General features: G+C 38.3%; 5 protein-coding genes across 5 annotated transcripts; 4 read left to right on the top strand and 1 right to left on the bottom strand.

The window, feature by feature from the left end:
• The first annotated feature begins 134 nt into the window (after positions 1-134).
• LOC109605736 (uncharacterized) lies at positions 135-5,065 on the top strand. Its single transcript, XM_049966620.1, has 6 exons — positions 135-513; positions 561-1,386; positions 1,441-1,747; positions 1,797-2,939; positions 2,989-4,580; positions 4,634-5,065. Exons 1-6 carry the CDS (start codon positions 328-330, stop codon positions 4,942-4,944), a joined length of 4,365 nt encoding a protein of 1,454 aa, XP_049822577.1. The 5' UTR covers positions 135-327; the 3' UTR covers positions 4,945-5,065.
• A 2,527-nt stretch (positions 5,066-7,592) lies between these two features.
• LOC109605738 (aromatic-L-amino-acid decarboxylase-like) lies at positions 7,593-12,445 on the top strand. Its single transcript, XM_020022326.2, has 4 exons — positions 7,593-7,910; positions 10,222-10,456; positions 10,984-11,103; positions 11,289-12,445. Exons 1-4 carry the CDS (start codon positions 7,831-7,833, stop codon positions 12,372-12,374), a joined length of 1,521 nt encoding a protein of 506 aa, XP_019877885.1. The 5' UTR covers positions 7,593-7,830; the 3' UTR covers positions 12,375-12,445.
• A 388-nt stretch (positions 12,446-12,833) lies between these two features.
• Positions 12,834-15,178, top strand: LOC109605745 (3,4-dihydroxyphenylacetaldehyde synthase-like). Its single transcript, XM_020022333.2, has 4 exons — positions 12,834-12,970; positions 13,632-13,866; positions 13,916-14,035; positions 14,096-15,178. The coding sequence occupies exons 1-4, from the start codon at positions 12,891-12,893 to the stop codon at positions 15,122-15,124; spliced, it is 1,464 nt and encodes a 487-aa protein (XP_019877892.2). The 5' UTR covers positions 12,834-12,890; the 3' UTR covers positions 15,125-15,178.
• Positions 15,178-17,072, bottom strand: LOC109605735 (peroxisomal N(1)-acetyl-spermine/spermidine oxidase). The gene is made up of 5 exons (XM_049966628.1): positions 16,942-17,072; positions 16,713-16,889; positions 16,374-16,666; positions 15,877-16,323; positions 15,178-15,827 (listed from the first exon to the last, which is right to left on the bottom strand). Exons 1-5 carry the CDS (start codon positions 17,004-17,006, stop codon positions 15,244-15,246), a joined length of 1,566 nt encoding a protein of 521 aa, XP_049822585.1. The 5' UTR covers positions 17,007-17,072; the 3' UTR covers positions 15,178-15,243.
• A 48-nt stretch (positions 17,073-17,120) lies between these two features.
• LOC109605742 (protein anon-37Cs) lies at positions 17,121-19,154 on the top strand. Its single transcript, XM_020022331.2, has 6 exons — positions 17,121-17,253; positions 17,310-17,546; positions 17,611-17,915; positions 17,964-18,410; positions 18,464-18,697; positions 18,760-19,154. The coding sequence occupies exons 1-6, from the start codon at positions 17,192-17,194 to the stop codon at positions 19,086-19,088; spliced, it is 1,614 nt and encodes a 537-aa protein (XP_019877890.2). The 5' UTR covers positions 17,121-17,191; the 3' UTR covers positions 19,089-19,154.
• Positions 19,155-19,262: the final 108 nt, after the last annotated feature.

Raw genomic sequence — 19,262 nt, 5'->3', positions numbered from 1 at the left:
AAGGAGGTTGTGGTGAAAATAACACCTCGACACCGAGGTGATCACAAGAGCAAAGTTGTGTTTCAATTGTTATATAGAAACGAATGTACTGATAAAGAGATGGAAGTTTTGGGAGAAGTTGGTGTTGATGTTGCAATAACTGGCTTTTTCCCCGACTCTAATAGGCTAATTCGAAAGGAAACTGTTAAACTAGATGAAGAGCTGCCAACTTTATCCGATTACAAGTATGCTTTTACATTGAAGGAATTAGATGCCAGAAATATTAACAGAACTTACTACATAAATTTTATAAGAACTTATGGACAGAAAAATGTAAAAGTTAAATCAATGACTCCAATTGCAGAAGATTCAGATTATCAATTAACCAACAAAAACCATTTACTTCTACAAAATATTAGATGTGCCTTTGCCAGTAAAGACAAACCAAGTAAACATCTACAAGATACCATACCGTTACCTCCATCCAAACTGTACCACATCAAAATTGAGCCAACACAAATATCTTTAGGACAGGTACTTATTCATCAACATGTTACATATTATTAATTTTATTGTTTCAGATCTCATATTACAGCTGCGTGTCTACCTCCTTCACTGTAACCAACAACAACGACTTCCCCATCAACATCCACATGAAGTCTTCCAAATCTGCCATACTTGTACCGGACGGTCAAGTGATCAAAGCCAATTCAACCAAAGAAATAAAATTCAACGTGATGGGTAACCAGCTTGGGAATCTAGCAGCAACCCTGGCAGTACTGATCAACTTCTCTCACATATTCGAAATAATTTGCAGAGCTGAGGTGACACTTCCGGTTTTGTCCTGTAACGAAATAGACATAACGATCAATCCGGAAGAACCTTGTCACATTTTTACGGTGTCCAATCCCGTTTTGACTGCCATCGAATACAGATGGTTGATGTCAGACAGTAAGAACTTCGAGGTCTATCCAGATTCGGGGTTCGTGCCGCCAAAAACCAACATGTACTTCCTCCTTAAATACAGACACAAGGTCAACCCGATGTTGAACGCCCAGATGACTTTGCGCACCTTTTGTAACGAAGAGACCCTCATCATTAAGGTTGAGGAAAAGAAACTGGAGTATGCCTTTGATGTGGACGTCGTCAACTACGGAAGTATGACCATTAATAAGCTGATAACGAAAGAAATATATCTAAAAAACATGTCCGATTCGATGTTGTCGTTTCAAATACAGAATCACACGGAAGCTCGTGAAATACAAATGAATCCTGTCTCTGGAATTATAAAGCCCATGTCCATTCAGCCGTTCCAAATTACCGCCAAATTTAGGGACGTAATTGACTTTTCAAAAACTTTTAACATGTCTTTTGATCAGAGGTCCAACTGTAAGATAACCGTTAACGGTACCTGAAGCTGCGTGAGCTCAAGTACAAGGTATTTCATGTGATGAGTTGCAGGTTCATGCAAGTACCCAGTGATCAAACTGAAACCAACGACCATTCATTTCCCCAAAATCGCACCTCAAGCAATATCACAGTTTGAGTTCTCAGTTACGAACATCTCAGATGTGTTTACTAACGTGAAATTCCTCATGGACGAATTACCGGAGTTTTCTGTAAAAGATTTCAACGGCAACATCCTGAAGGACATACGCCTGAATCCCAAAGAGAAGCGTAGCCTTTACTTGCAATTTATGCCTGAGGAAGCTGTTGCCTATGGTGTGTACTTGCCTATTAAGATCAATAACATCATTGGACCTCCAAGGTAGGTGACACAATGGTACTATAAGTGTTTATTGTTGGGTGTGTTTTAGGTTGAATGTAGCTGAAAGTCTGATTCCCAAAAATTACTTATCAACAGTTACCCTTTTTGACACAAAGCCTGCTGAGGTTCCTATTAAGCTGCCAACAATAACCATAACATGTGCTTGTGGAGGAGAAATGCTCAGGTTTTCCCGGTTGAATGTAAACTTCAATTACAACCTGGGAAAGATTTATGAAGAAATTAAAATAAAAAATCTGAGCGACCAAAAAATCAGGTTGTTACTGGACACTTCCACTTTGGAAGAGCCGTTCCAACTAGAAGTTATTGGCTGCAAGGTCACCGATTTCGGCCAATCGCACCTCATCAGGTTCCAACCTGGTGATGTAGCTTTTTACCACCTCAAATTCAATCCGGTGGGATACGGTGATTACACCTTGAAGCTTCCCATTTATTTGAAGGAGTACTACGAAAACTGCATATTCAATTACATAACCGTCACCGGAGTGTACGACGAACCAAAAATCATTTTCTTGAAGAGGGCCCTGTACTTCGAGGTGACGCTGCCCGGCCTCGTAGAAGAGCAAGTCGTCTCCATCAAATTGGAGAATCACCGACCAGGATGCAAAATATCGGTGACGTGTGATGTAGAGTTCATAAAAATCTCCATAAACAAAAGCGAAGATTCCGCCCTAATTTCTCTAGAGTTTGCCCCAAAAACCGTCTGTCAAATTGACGGAATCTCGACTTACACCTGCACGTGCGGTGGTGCGTCCCAGCTGATACTCAGGGCAGTGACGGGAAAAAGCATAACAATCGCCTACGTACCAATCGGTATCAGGGACTCGGTGAACTCCTACACAAGGAAATCGTACTTGGAACCGTTCGTGGTGGAGTCCATAACGTCTTGGGACAGTTTTTTGAAATACCCGTACTTCCCCTTGATCGAGTCGTCGAGGTACTACTACGAAAAGTTCAGCGTACTCGGTGCGGTTGAATATTGGTTGTACAGTCAAGGATTTTTATTCAAAGAGTATTATAAAATCCCGTTAACAATCTCGAGGTATTTTGAGTTTCAGGCAAAAGACAAGGAGAAAATCAAAGACAAAAAGGAGAAGCGGCCAAATCGACTGCCTGTGCAACAGTTGCTGATCAATTTGTGCGGCTACGAAATTTTGAAATACGTTGAATACAGGTAAGTAGAAAGTTATTTCCGACCCCTTTTTACTATTCCTAGGTTTCAGTTTCGACCAAGATTATCCGAGTAACATTAAAGACACAGTTTATAGCTACAACGTTTACAAGAAAGTTCTGGCACTTTTAAGAGAGTATGGCATGAAGACAGTGCATATATATGCAGAGTTGTTGTTGTCGTACGACCAGTATCTTGTCTTCAAAGAGTTCATATCCGACCCTGACTCTGATGTTGGTCGAAGACACATCACGTTGGAGAAATTATATTTTTATTCTCTAAGCACCCAGATTTGGTTGGACCTGATCTTGCACATATACAAGATCTTCGTCGTGTCCAAAGTTTCACAAACGATCAACAGTAAGAAGGTTAGGTTCCATCTCGACGAACAGTTTTATGAGTACCACGACAGCCTAATTAATGAAATAACTGCCTATGATAAAGAAGAAGATAGTCTTCTACTCTGGCTGGAATTCATCTACAACAACAACAAACACTTGATCGACAAAAACTTAGATGTCAGGGAGGTGAGAAATTTTACAGCACACCTTCAAGACGGCATCATATTTGCGGTACTGATTGCCGCGTACTGCCCATACATGATAAACGAAGTCTCGAAAATAATTCATATCGCACCCAGCTTGGAGACATGCATTCACAACGCATGCGTGGTCACATCGGCCTTCAGAACCTTGAAGTTCTCCTTAAGCTACGACCCTCTCTACATCGTGTACCCGAACATCATGGAAATGCTAATGCTGGTGACTTACCTGTTCGACGTGTTACCCTCGATGTATCCTACGGAAACAGTCGAGATGACGTGCGCCCTTGCGGAGTCGTCCGAAAGGGATGTCAACTTGAAGAACACCAGCGACTTCCCGATATGTTACGTCGGAGTGCTGTTGCCCCAGTCGACATTGTTCAGTGTGGAGCCGCAAGTTGTGGTCGTACCTCCGAACAGCAAACGTCGCATTAAAATAGTGTATAACGCCCAAAAAATATTCGAGGCCAACGCGACGCTGTTGCTGTCGGGCGAAACTAAGAAGTTCAAGTACGCCAAGAGCATGGTCTTCACCCTGCACGGAGTACCCACGTACAAATCCGGCAAGTCCGTGCGAATAGGCGTGCCGCTGTACAAGTCGGTGACCAAAAAACTGACCATCGTATCCCCGTATAAAAGCTACGAGTGCGACATCTACGCGTGCATCAACTTCCCCCCGGAGTCCAGGAGCGACTTCATCACTTGGCAGGAATGGAACAACTTGAACATACCGAGGCAAGTCTACAGCAAGGCCACCACCATGAGCTTCAACTACGAGGGCGTCGGCTATTTGTATCTGGACATCTGTTACATCGTGCCGGGCATTAAGAACTTCTTCATATTCTTCCTTCACCCGAACGGCGATTTCTGTTTGAAGGTCGACATTAAGGTTAGCAAGAGGATCGTTGCGGAGCAACTTACCATTGAAATACCGGAGAGATTTGTCAACAAGTGCGTGTGCAAGAAGGGCGTCACCAATCCCAGGTGTCCTAAGGCCTTGGTCGTTAACATTCCGTGCAAAAATAGAGCCCTGTGGGACGCCCTGCTGTTGTTGCTAAAGACCTCCAGACCCACCGAGGAGCATTTCTGGCGTAAATATCTCAGTACGGGTTGCGTTCTTTAACAATACGGCGGTACTAATTCGGGGTATTTCTAGGAGTGCCCGTGGGTATTTTCATTTTGAAGGTGATGATGGGCACATGGAGGTTCTGGGAACGGGAGGAGTTCGACGACTTATTCGACAACACCGTCGAGTATAGAGTCAACATTGGCAAACAAGTAGTTGCACAACCTAGTATTGTGATACCAGATACGACGTTGGAGGATGAGTTTGTACCCTTAGTGATCCACATGAGATCGGACAATCCGCCAACCAAAGAAACGTTGACATTAAATGCGAAACACGGAAGGGAAAACCGGGATTATTCTTTGTTGTTTTTGGGTACCACCTTCGTTAACGAAGTTTGAATTAATCGGGGTTTTTACAGAATTCAAATAATGACACAGTAAAGAACATATTAGTTCATATGCGACGTGGTTCTAGCATATTTATGTATCTGTATAATAAATTAACTACTTATATAACGAATTGTGGTTTTACCATAAAGTGTTGTCGTCACACTGAAATTGGCAATCAACTATAACGTTAAATCTCATTTTTTTTTTGCTTTATATTTTACGCTTCCTGCAAGTGTAAGAGCAAGGACATCTTTTAAATGGTTTAAGACAACTTAAAATATATTATATAATGAGTATTATGCTATTTATTTTTTCTTACATTATTTAAAACATTTTTTGAGATTAACAGGTTTGGAGGTGCACTATTTTGGTTTCATCGTCCTAAAAGAGTGGAAATAGAATGCACTGAAGAAGAACAACATCAAGGTCCTCCTGAATTCTGTACCAACGAAGAAATTGAGCAATATTTCGATCAAAATCATCGAGTAACATGTTTGGAGATAGGCAAGTCATTCAACTGTGATGAATGAACCAACAGAAAGAGGTTTCATGCAATGAATTTCTTCTGTAAGTATGGATTCTACATATTTTAAGTGAATGATTAAGACAATTCTTGGCAATTTGGACAATGGGCTGAAGCTTGTAAACCTGGTAGAAAATTACTTAAAATAAATCTTAATCCAATGTGGACTTTTACATATTAACTACCTACAAAGAGGCCAAAGATCCATATAACTTTCTGTTGGATGAATTGGATAAAATGTGAGGATATGTCTGCTATCCTGAAGAAAAAAACTAAAATTATAAAAATTCATTAAAAACGTGAGAAATTACTAACTACTTTTCCATACGATTAAAATCCGTACGATAATGATCATATGGAAAATGTTCCATACGATGAAAATCCGAGAGATAAAAATGGTAAAAAATGTTATTTTGGTGTATGTACCCTATTTATATTCATATGTGTGTAGTAAAAAACGGTTATTTCAATATTACAAACAGACACATTTTATTTATATGTATAGATGTATAGATAATGGTGATTTTGTATTTTATTGAAAGAGGTGAGTTTAATGTGAAGTTTGATATGGCCGCATTGGTATAAAATCTGAGGTTATGTCTGATATCCTGTTGAGGAACTAAACATTAAGATCTTCTAAGAAACTGGTTCTATATTCTATATCTATGTGTTGTGTAAAAGTTTATAAAAGAAAATTAAACCATTTGTTATTCTTCTACGCTCCAATAAATGAAGATCAATCATTGGTCACAAACTGAAGAATAATAATCCAGTTTCAATGTAGCAAAGCTGTAATAAAATAATAATTCAAGAGACATATGGAAAACTAGACATTTTATAATATATCTAAAGTTAGTTTATATTCAAACAGAACTCTTAAATCTGTTACAGACATATTAATATTTAAATTATTTCTTCCACACCTAACAGACAGTATCACAATTTGCAATTGTAAATCCTCTCAATCTGGCACAGCATTGAAAAGAATGGAAAATCATCAACAAACAATAGATTAATAAAATTCAGTAAATCATTAATAAATAGAAAGAAAAGAAGGAGCCCAAGATTGGATCCTTGTGGCACTCCAGAGGATGCCATGTAAAATTTCGACTTTAATCCATTTTAACTAACTAACAATTCTCGCCCACTAAGGTTTGAAGACAGTTAATGAAGAGTAGAGTTGTTAAAACATGAAAAACTTTCTTTAGTTATAAAAAAAGGCATTCGCTTCTTCATGACAATCCAAGACTACGTCTTACTAGACATTCAAAAGAAGCTTCAAAATGTTAATTGGGTTAATTATTATATATAAACCTTAATTCCAAATATAAGTTCAAAACTGAGGTTATTAATTTCTTTACTTCCAAAAACCCCCCAAAAATTATATTAATTATAATGGTGATTATGTGGTGTATGTTAATTAATATGTTATCAACAAATGATTGATATTTCTTTGAATATTCATTGAGCATCAAAGTAAATGTCATTAAAGATTCATCACTAATTTACGTCATACTGTACTATGCAAGTGTAGTTAATGGAATTTTTAGTGGTAATTAATTAGAAACTATGATAATTATGTAAACGTGACAATAGTTTTTTAGATTTTACCTTGGGTCATAATTTTAGTAAATAATTTGTTACATCAAACAATTTTTAAGGTTATAACTCTTTTTGATGGTGGAAAGAATTAAGGGTATCAATGAATTAGTTACTTAAAAGACAAAATGATTGAAAATTCGTGTGTCACAAAACATTTCAGGTTTTAACAAAATTGAATATTGAATATTGAAAAACCTCGCAGTCTCTCGAAAATAATTATTTGCATACTAAATTACTTAAAAGACAAAATTTCAATGTTATTACCCGGAAATCATCAAATAATAAATAACATACAACAATTCCATAAAAACAAATCGTACAAATTGTTCCTTGAAATATTAAAAAGCCGACTTTATCCACCAGATGACACTGGTACCGGCCAATAGGTTTTTTGGTCGACGGCCGAAAGCAATTAACGAAATGGAAAGAGCCCGAAAACGTGAAAAAAAATTAAGCCAGGGGATTCCGCGTTTTCCGCTCGACTGGCATTCCGAAGGGCACGTCGACGTACGAACGATCGTACAGAACTATAAAAAGATCACCACGCTGTCTTGGTACCACCAGTTCCATCAGTCCACCCTACCACAATTCCCCGTTTGTCCGGGAAGCGATTTCGTCTTACCATCACCGGTTTATTCGATTGCCAGCGACGTCGTGGATTTTTCAAGTGTTTCGCAAAGTGATTTATTACTTTTTTGACGGTTAAGAAAGTTAAGAGGGAATTTTGGTTTTTGTGTGAATTTTTGATTTGTTGAGGGAAATCACCGAAAATGGACACGCAACAGTTCAGGGAGTTCGGCAAAGCCGCTGTGGACTACATCGCTGACTATTTTGAAACTATCAAAGATAGGCAAGTATTTTTCATAAGTTTGTTTATTTACTTATTTATTTAATTTTTTTTCTTATGTTGGAATAATGTTAAATTATCTTTCCAAATTTATTTATTTAATAATATTTTAATAACACATTATATGTTTAAAATATATGTTTTTAAATAACAATATAAATGATTATTTTATTGTACAAAAATTATTTATTTACAACTTACAATATTTTATTTTATATGAAGTTTACAATAAAATTTACAAAAAATATTTTTATAAAAGTGTGTAAATAATATTAATAATAATTTCTCACTATAAAATTATATTAAATTATTAAGTCTTTATAAAAAATTAAAATAATTTTTTATTAACTTACAAACAGGAATATTGGTTAAATAATATTTTATTTCAACATATTATATTATTATATTTTATCAATGTATATTATATATTTAAAAATATATTTTATAGATAGAAATATAAATAATGTTAATAACAATAAATGTTTTATTAAAAATTAAACAAATTTTTTAAATTTATTTATTTACATTAAAAATATTGTTTAAATAATTTATTTTATTTCAAGATTAAAACAAAAATATTTAATAATACATTTTAAAAATATATTTTATAAATAAAAGTATGAATAATGTAATAATGAAACTTAAATTAATTTTTTAACTTCATTTATTTACGAGCAGGAATATTGCTTAAATAATTTATTTTATTTAAGCAATATTTAAACAAAGATATTTAATAAGATATTTAAAAAATATATTTCACAAATAAAAGTATAGATAATGTTAATAATAATAATGTTTTTATGATAAATTAAATTAATTTTTCAAGTTTATTTATTTGCAAACAGGAATATTGCTTAAATAATTTATTTTATTTCAAGATTAAAACAAAAATATTTAATAACATATTCAAAAAATATATTTTATGAATAAAAGAGCAAATAATGTTAATAATAATAATTTTTTATGAGAAATTAAATTTATTTTTCAAGTTTATTTATTCATAAGCAAAAATATTGTTTAAATAATTTATTCAATTTAATTAAATAAAATAAATTAAATAAAAAAATTAATAACATATTTAAAAAAATATATATTATAAATAAAAGTATATGTCAATAATAATAAAGTCTTTATAAAATATTAGAATATTTTACAGTTTATTTATTTACTAGTAGGAATATTGCTTAAATAATTATTTTATTTCAAGATTAAAACAAAATATTTAATATTATTTAATAAAAAAATTAATTAATTTTTCAAATTTATATATTTACAGCAGAAATATTACTTGAATAATTTATTTTATTTCCAGATTAAAACAAAAATATTTAATATATTTAGTAAATTTATTTGATAATGTTAATAATAATAAAATTTTTATAAAAAATTAAATTAATTGGTCAAATTTATTTATTAACAAGTAAGAATATTACTTAAATAAATTGTTTGAAATATAATATTAGAAATTATTTGTAAAAAATTTGTTTTATTTTATGTCAATAAATACAATACAATAATATGTAACAAAGGAATTGGAAAAGTATCTACATTATTAATAGAAGTTAATATTTTAAATTAATTAAAAATCTTTATTAATATTTAATTAGTGGAAACAAAGAAATTAAATAACATTAATTAATATGTTTTATAAAATACGCACATAATTAAAACTATTAATAAATCTGAATAGAAAAATAGACTTAATCGTTTAATAAAAATTGATTTCATTTAAAATAAAATAGTGTAAATGTGTCAAAATAAAAACAAATTCTAATACAAAATATTTAAGGCTTATTTATTGTATTTTTAATTATGAAAATTGAGAAGGTATATAAATAATGACATAGAAAAGCAAACAAAAAGCTACATTAGTAAATATTTTTATCGTTTTTTTAATTTGTTTTCAGAAACACAAATCTAAAAATAGTAATGTAAACAAACAAATTAAATTTATCTAGTTCTTTTATGAAAATATTTTTAGATGTTATGGATTGTCATTGTCATAATTATATTTAACAACTAAAAGTAATGATATATTTTATATTATCCACAAAGCAAAAGTAAACTGAATGTTAATTTAAAAAAAGAATTTTGTTGCCAATCAATTTATAACTGTACATTCAATTGATTTAATTGAATTATTAAATATTTGTTTTGTACCTTTCAAGCCAAATATTTAATAACACGAATATTTAGTAAAATCGAAATTCAAGCGGAGAAAGTTATTTATTCAATTTAAACTGACATTCTAAAAAGCCGACGTTAAAAAAAATATATTTTTATTGTATAATTCTCGAATTTTTTTTCGTTTCAGACCAGTCCTGCCGTCAGTCAAGCCGGGCTATTTGGAAGACCTGCTGCCGAAAGAGGCGCCGGAAGAGGGCGAGTCGTGGCAGGAAGTGTTGCAGGACGTCGACAGGATAATAATGCCGGGACTGACGCACTGGCACTCTCCCAACTTCCACGCTTACTACCCCAGCGCCCATTCATTCCCGGCCGTCGTCGGCGAAATGATGAGCGCCGGTTTCGGATGCGTCGGACTCAGTTGGGTCGGTAAATGGCCATCAATAATTAGGTCTCAACTGAACTTTCACGTTATATCAGAAATTATCATCCGATCAATTGCGTCACAGACACACGGGCACGTTTTTCGTAGGAAAACGCGAGATAATTGTTCGCAATTTTGAAATTAACCGTCCGATTAGGACTTTCACGTCGATTATAGATTATTTCAATTATTTGGTTGTGATTAGCATTATGTAAACGCTTCTGGTCGTCTCAGTTAGATGTGAAATTGGGTTTGTCTCTTTGAACTTATCACCTGTGATACGATGAAAGTTGAGTTTCGAAATTGTGTCTCAATGTTGTGTGAGAAAAAAAAATACTCATCATCATTTAACAGCATTTTCTTTACATATTCATAATATTTTTATAATATCTAATTAAATATTCACTAATTGAAAGCACCACTCGTCTGGACCGTTAACATAACACGAATATTTGTGATTTCGACACGATATTTTAATTAAACCGGTGTCCAAAACAAAATGTTTGACCATCAATTAATGGTTTATAGGTGGCCAGTCCCGCTTACACAGAACTGGAGGTGGCGATGATGAACTGGCTGGGAAAGATGCTCAATTTACCCGACGAATTCCTGAACTGCTCCGAAGGACCCGGTGGAGGAGTGATACAGGTAAACACTCACTCATTAGAAAGAACCACACAATACCCATTAAATTAATATGTAAATACGCGGTTATTAATTGCGGTAATTATAAAATGACAGTACCACATTAACATAACTACTCGTTAGTAACAACACCACGCATAACAATCTCCAATTATCCTTATTAACTGCTCTTTCCCCGTTTTTTATAGGGCTCCGCCAGCGAAGTGACATTCATCGTCTTACTGGCGGCCAAAGAGAAAATGGTCAAGGACCTGAGGGAAGCCAACTCGCCCCTAACCGAGGGCGAGATCAAGGCTAAACTGGTCGCCTACTCCTCGGACCAGTCCAACTCCTCGGTGGAGAAGGCCGGACTGCTGGGCTCGATGCCGATGCGCCTCCTGCCCACGGACAAGGACGGCAAGCTGCGCGGCCACACCTTGCTCGCCGCCATCCGCGAGGACCGGGCCAAAGGTCTGATCCCGTGCTACGTGGTGGCCAACCTGGGCACCACGCCGACATGCGCCTTCGACGACTTAGAGGAGCTGGGCCAAATTTGCAACAAAGAAAACATCTGGCTGCACGTGGACGCCGCCTACGCCGGCACCGCTTTCATTTGTCCAGAGTACCGGCACTACATGAAGGGCGTCGAGCTAGTCGAGTCGTTCAACTTCAACCCCCACAAGTGGATGCTGGTGAACTTCGACTGTTCCGCAATGTGGGTCAAAAACGCCAAGTACCTAGTGGAGGCGTTCAACGTGGACCGGATCTACCTCAAGGACAGTCACAAGGGGTTGGCGCCGGAGTACCGCCACTGGCAAATCTCACTGGGGCGTCGTTTCAGGGCTTTGAAGCTGTGGTTCGTGCTGAGGACCTACGGTGTGGAGGGCTTGAGGAAGCACGTACGCCACCAAATCTCTTTAGCTAAGGTGTTCGAGGAGCTGGTACTGAAGGACCAACGTTTCGAGCTATGCTCCACGAGCATGGGACTGGTGTGCTTCAGGCTGAAGGGCGACGACAAGCTCACGGAACAGCTGCTGAACGCCATCAGCGAACGTAAGAACATATTCGTGATAGCCGGACACTACAACGGCTTGATGTGTATCCGCTTCGCCATCTGCAGCAGGCTGACGCGGAGGGAGGACGTTGATTACGCCTGGAAAGAGTTCTTGGTGTGCGCCAACGAAATCGTCAAGGAGGCCAAAGTCGGCACCGAAATCACCGGCAAGAAGATCCTGTCCACGGAAATCACGCATTCCCGGTGTGAATTGCCCAGCAACACGGAAAAATCAAAGTAGTACTTTTGTGGGTTGTTTAAATAGTTGTTTTTATTTATTGTTAAGAGGCTCAATATATATTTTTTAAGTTACCACTTCGTTTTACTACTAATCCTTGAATCCCAGCCACAAAACTACTTAATTGCTAGAAATTATAATGGCTACAATTAATTAATTATGATCTAGAATTAAGTAGGGTAATTAAACAAGTCAATTGCCAATCTGATGATAACGAACTTTCTTCACATCATGAAAAAGGGGGGAAAACTAAAACCCGAGAACCTAATCATCGAATCCTGATTAAGTCGAATCAGGAACTAATTTTCAGTGCACTGAATTTTTTGATTAATTGCCCCCCGGGGTCGACGACACACATTCTAATAGCCGCCGACCGAATTCACTTTCGTTCGGATTTTCATCATGTGTGTGATGACACAAGTCGGACCCGAGCCCCATCGAGTGCTCCTTCAAGAGAAAGCTGTTACTTAAGATGGTCTTAAGCGAAACGTGTCCATTAATTCGGCGCAATCCTCGACGATGGACGCGGACGAGTTCAGAGAATTCGGGAAGAACGCAGTCGACTACATCGCCGACTATTTGGAGAACATCAGAGACAGGTCAGCCAGCTTTGTTTGTTTGTTTTAATTTAGAAGTGAATTACGGTTTTTATTGGCCACTTACGAGGTGTTCAGTGATCACGCATTCAGTACTTAAGTGTCTTAGTTACTTAAAAACTTATTCCAACAAATTTGTTGGTTCCTGGTTTGTGTTTATTGTCCATTTAATCATTGATCCGTGTATAATCGAAGTAGAGTGAGAATTGATGCGGGAACATTGAAAACGTAGCCTTGATCGTGTTCAAGAACGCTTTGAAGAAGTGTGGGTGAATGTTTACCAACTGACACCTGATTGATTTAAATTCGACCGTTCTGCAGTTGTAAAAAAAATAAAAGAATGTTAATAATGGAAAGTCTGTTCGGATTGTGCAAGGACAAAATGGGATAATTTATGTTAATTTTATATATTTTGCCAACAGAAAAAATTAGATCGTTACGCATATCTACGTCTATTAAAACTGCATTTTTTGAATTGGACGTTATATAAATTATTGATATGTATTCCACCATTATTTTTTTTTTCATCGTGTTTGAGAATATTCAAACGCCCGCATTAGTATAACTGGATAATTAATTGTACAAGCGTAATTACGGCACTCGTAAATCATTTTAATCAACCGCAATGAATCAATTTACCACGACTGCATTTATTAAATTGCAGGAAAGTCATATCTTCGAAAAAACCTGGTTTCCTGGAAAAGAGCTTCTCAGACCTTCCGCCGACCGCAGGAGATCCTTGGCAGAAGGTGCTGCAGGATGTCGATGAGTCGATCGTGCCGGGGCTTACGCATTGGCACTCCCCCAACTTCCATGCGTTTTATCCCACCTCCAATTCCTTTCCGGGAATCGTGGGTGAGCTCTTCTGCGCCGGACTGGGATCAGTTTCCAAAGATTGGGTAACAAAAACTTAAACATATGTTTCTTGTTAAATAAGTTACTTTTCAGACGTCAAATCCGGCTTGCGTTGAGCTGGAGGTCAAAATGATGGACTGGCTGGGGAAACTGCTGGGTTTACCGGAGGAGTTCCTCAACTGCTCCGAAGGTCCAGGAGGTGGCGTCATACAAGTAATCAATCAAATCACTGAATTACCCTAAATTGAATTAATGACTTTAACTAATTTGTAGAATGCTGCAAGTGAATCAACGTTGGTGGCAGTTTTATCTGGAGTAGCCAGATCAGTAAAACAACAACTGGACCACGACCCAACCCAAAGTGAAGCCGACATAAAACAAAAGCTTGTAGCCTACACATCCTTGCACGCCAATTGCTCAGTGGAAAAAGCAGGCCTCCTCACATCAGTTCCAATGAGACTGGTCCAAACTGATGAGCACTATTGCCTCAGAGGTGAAACCTTGGAGGAAGCCATTAAAAAAGACAGAGAGCAAGGCTTGATACCGTGCTGTGTGGTGGCCACTTTGGGAACGACGGGCACCTGCTCCTTCGACAACCTGGAGGAAATCGGCGAGGTGTGCAAAAGAGAAAACATTTGGCTGCACATCGACGCCGCCTACGCTGGTGCTGCGTTCGTGTGCCCGGAATACAGGCACTACATGAAGGGGGTCGAAAACGCAGACTCCTTCAACTTCAACCCCCACAAATGGTTTTTGATCAACTCCGACTGCTCCGCCATGTGGTTCAAAGACACCAGGGACTTCGTGCGGGCCTACAGAGTCAAGAAGAGCGTCCCCGAGACCGAAATCCAACCACAAACTCACTATTACCCCGTCGATTTGGAGAACTGGCAAATTCCGAACATCAGACGTTTCCGGGCGTTGAAAATCTGGTTTGTGCTGAGAATCTACGGGGCTCAGGGCATGAGGAGACACATCAGACATCAAATTTCTCTGGCTGAGTACTTCGCCGAGTTGTTAAAAGGAGACGACAGATTCGAGGTGATTACGTGCGTGATGGGCTTGGTTTGTTTCCGGGTCAGAGGTGAAGACATTCTGACCAGAAAGTTGTTGGATAAATTAACAGAAAGACGTAACATATTCCTGATTCCGTACATGCACGAGGACAAGCTGTTAATTAGGTTCGTGATATGCAGTGCTTTCACGCAGAAGGAGGACATCACGTATGCTTGGAATGAAATATTGTCGCAGCTGGAGCTGGTCTTTGGAACCCATCCAAGGGAAGCCGCAATTAAAGAATAAATAATAGTAGTTTGTTCATGTCAATTATGTAATATGGTGTTAAATAATAAACGTTGTTAGTTACTTACTGGTTTCTATTATTTACATCTTAACTACAAAAGTTATTTAGTACGAAAAAATTAGCTACAGGAGTATTTTAGTTTAATGTTGGGTGGAGGTCCTTGCATTTTCTTGGTGAGCTCAACAATCCTATTCGCCTCCCTAATGCCACTCAACCTAGCACCATGTAATGTGCCATAGTGTCCAGGGATTGTTGCTTCGCCAGCAAAAAGAACTGAAGGATGTTCCTCATCGCCAGGGTCAGCAAGGGGAGTCGACAAGTCACACTGTTGTCCAATATTAGAATCCACACTTATGAAACTGTTAGCTCCTCTAAAATATGGATTCTTGCTCCAGCTAGATCTTAGTAGTGCACACGGGTAGGGTAATGATGGATCTCCAGTAAAACGACGTAGTAGTTTTGTTACACCTTGAACAATTTCCTCATCCCTCACTTCCTCAATGATTTCAGCGTCAAATCCAGCAACCGTTACTTTAAGTATGTTGTTACTGTTGGGTATTTCTTTCACTGAAGTTATACCCGTTATCCAATGATTGTCGTTTCGCAGCTCATCCTTAGACCAACCCAAATCTAAGTTTCCGGTGCTCTTAACCCAAAATGGTGAGTCGTATTTCAAGTAGATCTTGTTGATGTGCCCATAACCTAAACCAGTAACTCAATTAAGACGAAAAATACAAAAGTAACAAGGTACCTAAGTCCTTAATTGCTTCAACTTTGTAATCAGGCAGTTGAGGACAGAACAGGTGTTCGTGGTGCTCCTTCAGAAATCCCAGGGAGGGAGTGAAAATCACGTAGTCACCGTAATAAGTTTGTCCGCTGCAAGTTTGTACCAAAACCCTTCCGCCTTTGGCCTTCTGCTGTTCCCCACCCCATCTGATGGTACCGACGGCCTGATTGTACTTTATGTATTGATCAGGAATCATCTTCAATATCGGGGAGATCACGTGAATCATGCCGGCGGGGACGCTCGAGTCGCCACCGGGCAGGATGACTTTGCTGCCGTAGCTGGAGGCGCTGACTTCAAAGATGTCTTCGCCTATGCTAGTCGTCAGGGAGTTGAAGAGGCTGTAGAACACACGTTCAGCTTCGTATTGTAGGTTTTCCGGGAACTTGTCCAGTTCCTGCTCAATGCGAATGTCTATAAAAATATTAATTAGCTTCAGATTTGAATATTTTAAGCAACAGAACTTAGGAAGTCGCCGAGGGAGCCGTGATTTTTGTCACCGTCCATACAGAACAACTGTCTAGCTTCCATGTGCAAGGGCAGGAACCTCGAATAGACTAGATTTACTATTGATCCATCGATGGCCTTTCCATCACTTGTCAGTATTAATCTGCGTCGTGGCTCTTTGAGTACTTTCAACCTTTCCGTGGCGGCCAAATTGTAAATTGAGTTAATGGCGGATGCTCCGTTGATAATGTCACACCCCAACTCGGCTATCACTGGTCCCATCCAGCAGGAATGTATTCGTCCACCCACTCTGCAAGGTTTGTTTGTAGGTGGATTTATAAATTGTTAAACGTTACCTGTCGGTAGCTTCGAGGATTACAAAATTATTGATGTCACAAGCTAATAATTTCTCAGCTGCGGAGAGACCAGCTACTCCTGCTCCAATAATTATGACGCTTGGTTTGTGCACGCATTGACTGAGACAAACGTCAGGGTCGTTTCCTTTTTGTTTTTTCTTGCATGAGAAGGTTCTCCTATGGAACTCCAATTTAGCGAATTATTTCAAGTAATTTATCAATTTTTTACCACAGTTTATTTATTTCATTTCGTACGATACTATTACTACAAATTTTCTTAAATATTTTAGCCATAATTTTTGATTACATGAATTTGAAAATGAATTTAAATTATGTTACAAATGACATGACTCTACTGTCAAGAGATTGAACAATGTTGTTGAACTGTCTAAATCAATTTATCAACAAGCAACATGTCGGTTCATTGAATGTCACGATTATTTTTCTTTTACCATTTAAATTCAAAATTCCAGTAGAATATGGCTAATGCCGCCCTAAAATTATTCGACAAGACAATCCAGATATACAAGTTGAAAAAACAGTAAGATAAGTGAGGATTTGTAACTATTACTTTAATTGCCATTTCATTGAGTCTAGGTACCAAAGTATACTCCAAAGATTTGTAAGATGCATGTCCAAGAATGCGCAGGAAAATAAATGCAAGGAACCAAAGGAAACGTACAAAGAATGCACCATACAAGACTGCATGGTGGATCCCTGCAAACCGGAACCTAGTGTTGTTATAATCGGAGCAGGAATCGCAGGTCTATCAGCCGCCGAACGACTTGCCGTCTGCGGCCTCACCAATTTCACAATCCTCGAAGCAACAGAACGGTAAGTTATTCGATACTCGCCGTAAAACATCAAAGTATTATATGCAACCAACATTACGTTCCAGACCGGGCGGCAGGATCCATTCCTGCTGGCTGAGCGACGTGGTAGCGGAACTCGGCTGCGGACAACTAGATGGCCCATGCGCCGTCAATCCCGTATTCAATTTGGCCACTCAGGAGGGTCTCATCAAATACCCCATTTACAAGATCAACGAGGGCGGCGGGCTTTTTTGCACCAGCGACGGACGCGCCATCGACAACTCCGTCGTTAACATGACCAGCTACGTTTTCAGAGACATTCTCAGGGAGGCCAACAATCTGTTCAGCATGGGACATGGCAAAGAGCACGGCTCCCTGCAAAACTTTTTAAGTAATGCTTTAATAAAAGAGTACTATGTTTTCCTATAAATATCGATAGGTTCCAGAGTGCAGCAGGAGATTCAGAAGTTTCCCGAGGACTTGCGTTACGACGCCTCGCGAATATTTTACGGGCTGATCAACTCCATTCGTTCGGAGACCGGAGACGATTTGACTCAAGTCAGCGCCAATAACTTCGGCAGCACCATCAATATTCCGGGCGGATCGACGACCATTCCCATCGGTTTTATTAGCGTTCTGTCACCTTTGATTAGAAATTTGCCGGAGTGCAGCATGAAATTTAACAAGCCCGTCGGTCTGATTCGCTGGGGGACTGTGCAGGAAAGAGCTAAAGGACCCAGAGCCGTTGTGCAGTGCTGCGACGGAGAGGAAATTTGCGCTGATTATGTCATACTTACTATGTCGTTGGGAGTGTTGAAGGAGCACGGCGATAAACTGTTTTGTCCAGCTTTGCCTTCAGTTAAGATGAACGCCATCAAGAGCTTAGGTTAATCATTTCAAAAAACATCAGAGTATTATTTATAAATATATTAATTCTAGGCTACGCATACGTAGATAAAATATTTTTGGACTATGATCGCCCATTTTGGGTTTGGAGTGAAGGAACAATAAACCTGGCTTGGTCAGCGGATGAACTACAAAAACGTACAGATTGGACGAGAGGAATCAGCAAGATTTCAGAGGTACCATCCAGCAAACACGTCTTAGAAGTAAAAGTGTCAGGTCCTGAGGCAGCTGTGATGGAACACGTCTCAGATGAAGATGTTGCTAAAGGTAGCAATTCCTCTCACAATTTCTACAAAACTTTTCAACTTATTATATCTCTTCCTCCTCAGACATAACTCGTCTTTTGCGTCAATTTACTGGAGACTCCACCTTGCCTTACCCATCAACAGTGCTAAGATCTAAGTGGGTGGCAGACCCGTACTTCTGCGGGGCCAAAAGTTACATCAAAACTAACTCACATATTGGGCACCAATGCGATTTGAGTGCCCCAGTTCCTGGGCCTTGCGACCCAATTCCTCCTATTTTGTTGTTTGCTGGAGAAGCAGCTATTGCAGGTTACCACGGTACGGTACACGGAGCAAGATTGAGCGGCATTAGGGAGGCAGAAAGGGTGCTACAGCTGACCAAGAAGTTTGGAGGACCACCACCGAAGCACTAACCAAAACTTTTGATAACTTATACGTTCTTGTAATGCCATAAATATACGATTAGTGAGTCCACCGTATTTAAGTACTTTATCTTGTGTGTGATGGGAAGTTATTTTAAGCTGACCAGCTAAATTTATTTGTGCTATTTAACCATCAACAGGTGCAATGAGTTAAAATACTTTGAG

The sequence above is a fragment of the Aethina tumida genome, chromosome 4 (genome assembly GCF_024364675.1).
Source record: "Aethina tumida isolate Nest 87 chromosome 4, icAetTumi1.1, whole genome shotgun sequence".
Taxonomy (NCBI): Eukaryota; Metazoa; Arthropoda; class Insecta; order Coleoptera; family Nitidulidae; genus Aethina; species Aethina tumida.
The sequence above is the reverse complement of the archived record's forward strand: the minus strand, read 5'-3'. Positions and strand labels throughout refer to the sequence as shown.

What these genes read in the sequence shown, in the direction of transcription:
- LOC109605742 (XM_020022331.2), top strand. Translation starts at nt 17,192, where the DNA reads ATGGCTAATGCCGCCCTAAAATTATTCGACAAGACAATCCAGATATAC. An exon ending in ATCCTCGAAGCAACAGAACG is followed by an intron (nt 17,547 to 17,610) that starts GTAAGTTATTCG and finishes ATTACGTTCCAG; the next exon opens with ACCGGGCGGCAGGATCCATT. An exon ending in GAACGCCATCAAGAGCTTAG is followed by an intron (nt 18,411 to 18,463) that starts GTTAATCATTTC and finishes TATTAATTCTAG; the next exon opens with GCTACGCATACGTAGATAAA.
- LOC109605738 (XM_020022326.2), top strand. Translation starts at nt 7,831, where the DNA reads ATGGACACGCAACAGTTCAGGGAGTTCGGCAAAGCCGCTGTGGACTAC. An exon ending in TTTGAAACTATCAAAGATAG is followed by an intron (nt 7,911 to 10,221) that starts GCAAGTATTTTT and finishes TTTTCGTTTCAG; the next exon opens with ACCAGTCCTGCCGTCAGTCA. An exon ending in GATGCGTCGGACTCAGTTGG is followed by an intron (nt 10,457 to 10,983) that starts GTCGGTAAATGG and finishes AATGGTTTATAG; the next exon opens with GTGGCCAGTCCCGCTTACAC.
- LOC109605735 (XM_049966628.1), bottom strand. Translation starts at nt 17,006, where the DNA reads ATGGCTAAAATATTTAAGAAAATTTGTAGTAATAGTATCGTACGAAAT. An exon ending in ATCCTCGAAGCTACCGACAG is followed by an intron (nt 16,667 to 16,712) that starts GTAACGTTTAAC and finishes CAAACCTTGCAG; the next exon opens with AGTGGGTGGACGAATACATT. An exon ending in TGAAGCAATTAAGGACTTAG is followed by an intron (nt 15,828 to 15,876) that starts GTACCTTGTTAC and finishes TTACTGGTTTAG; the next exon opens with GTTATGGGCACATCAACAAG.
- LOC109605745 (XM_020022333.2), top strand. Translation starts at nt 12,891, where the DNA reads ATGGACGCGGACGAGTTCAGAGAATTCGGGAAGAACGCAGTCGACTAC. An exon ending in TTGGAGAACATCAGAGACAG is followed by an intron (nt 12,971 to 13,631) that starts GTCAGCCAGCTT and finishes ATTAAATTGCAG; the next exon opens with GAAAGTCATATCTTCGAAAA. An exon ending in CAGGAGGTGGCGTCATACAA is followed by an intron (nt 14,036 to 14,095) that starts GTAATCAATCAA and finishes ACTAATTTGTAG; the next exon opens with AATGCTGCAAGTGAATCAAC.
- LOC109605736 (XM_049966620.1), top strand. Translation starts at nt 328, where the DNA reads ATGACTCCAATTGCAGAAGATTCAGATTATCAATTAACCAACAAAAAC. An exon ending in CACAAATATCTTTAGGACAG is followed by an intron (nt 514 to 560) that starts GTACTTATTCAT and finishes TTATTGTTTCAG; the next exon opens with ATCTCATATTACAGCTGCGT. An exon ending in AACATCATTGGACCTCCAAG is followed by an intron (nt 1,748 to 1,796) that starts GTAGGTGACACA and finishes GGTGTGTTTTAG; the next exon opens with GTTGAATGTAGCTGAAAGTC.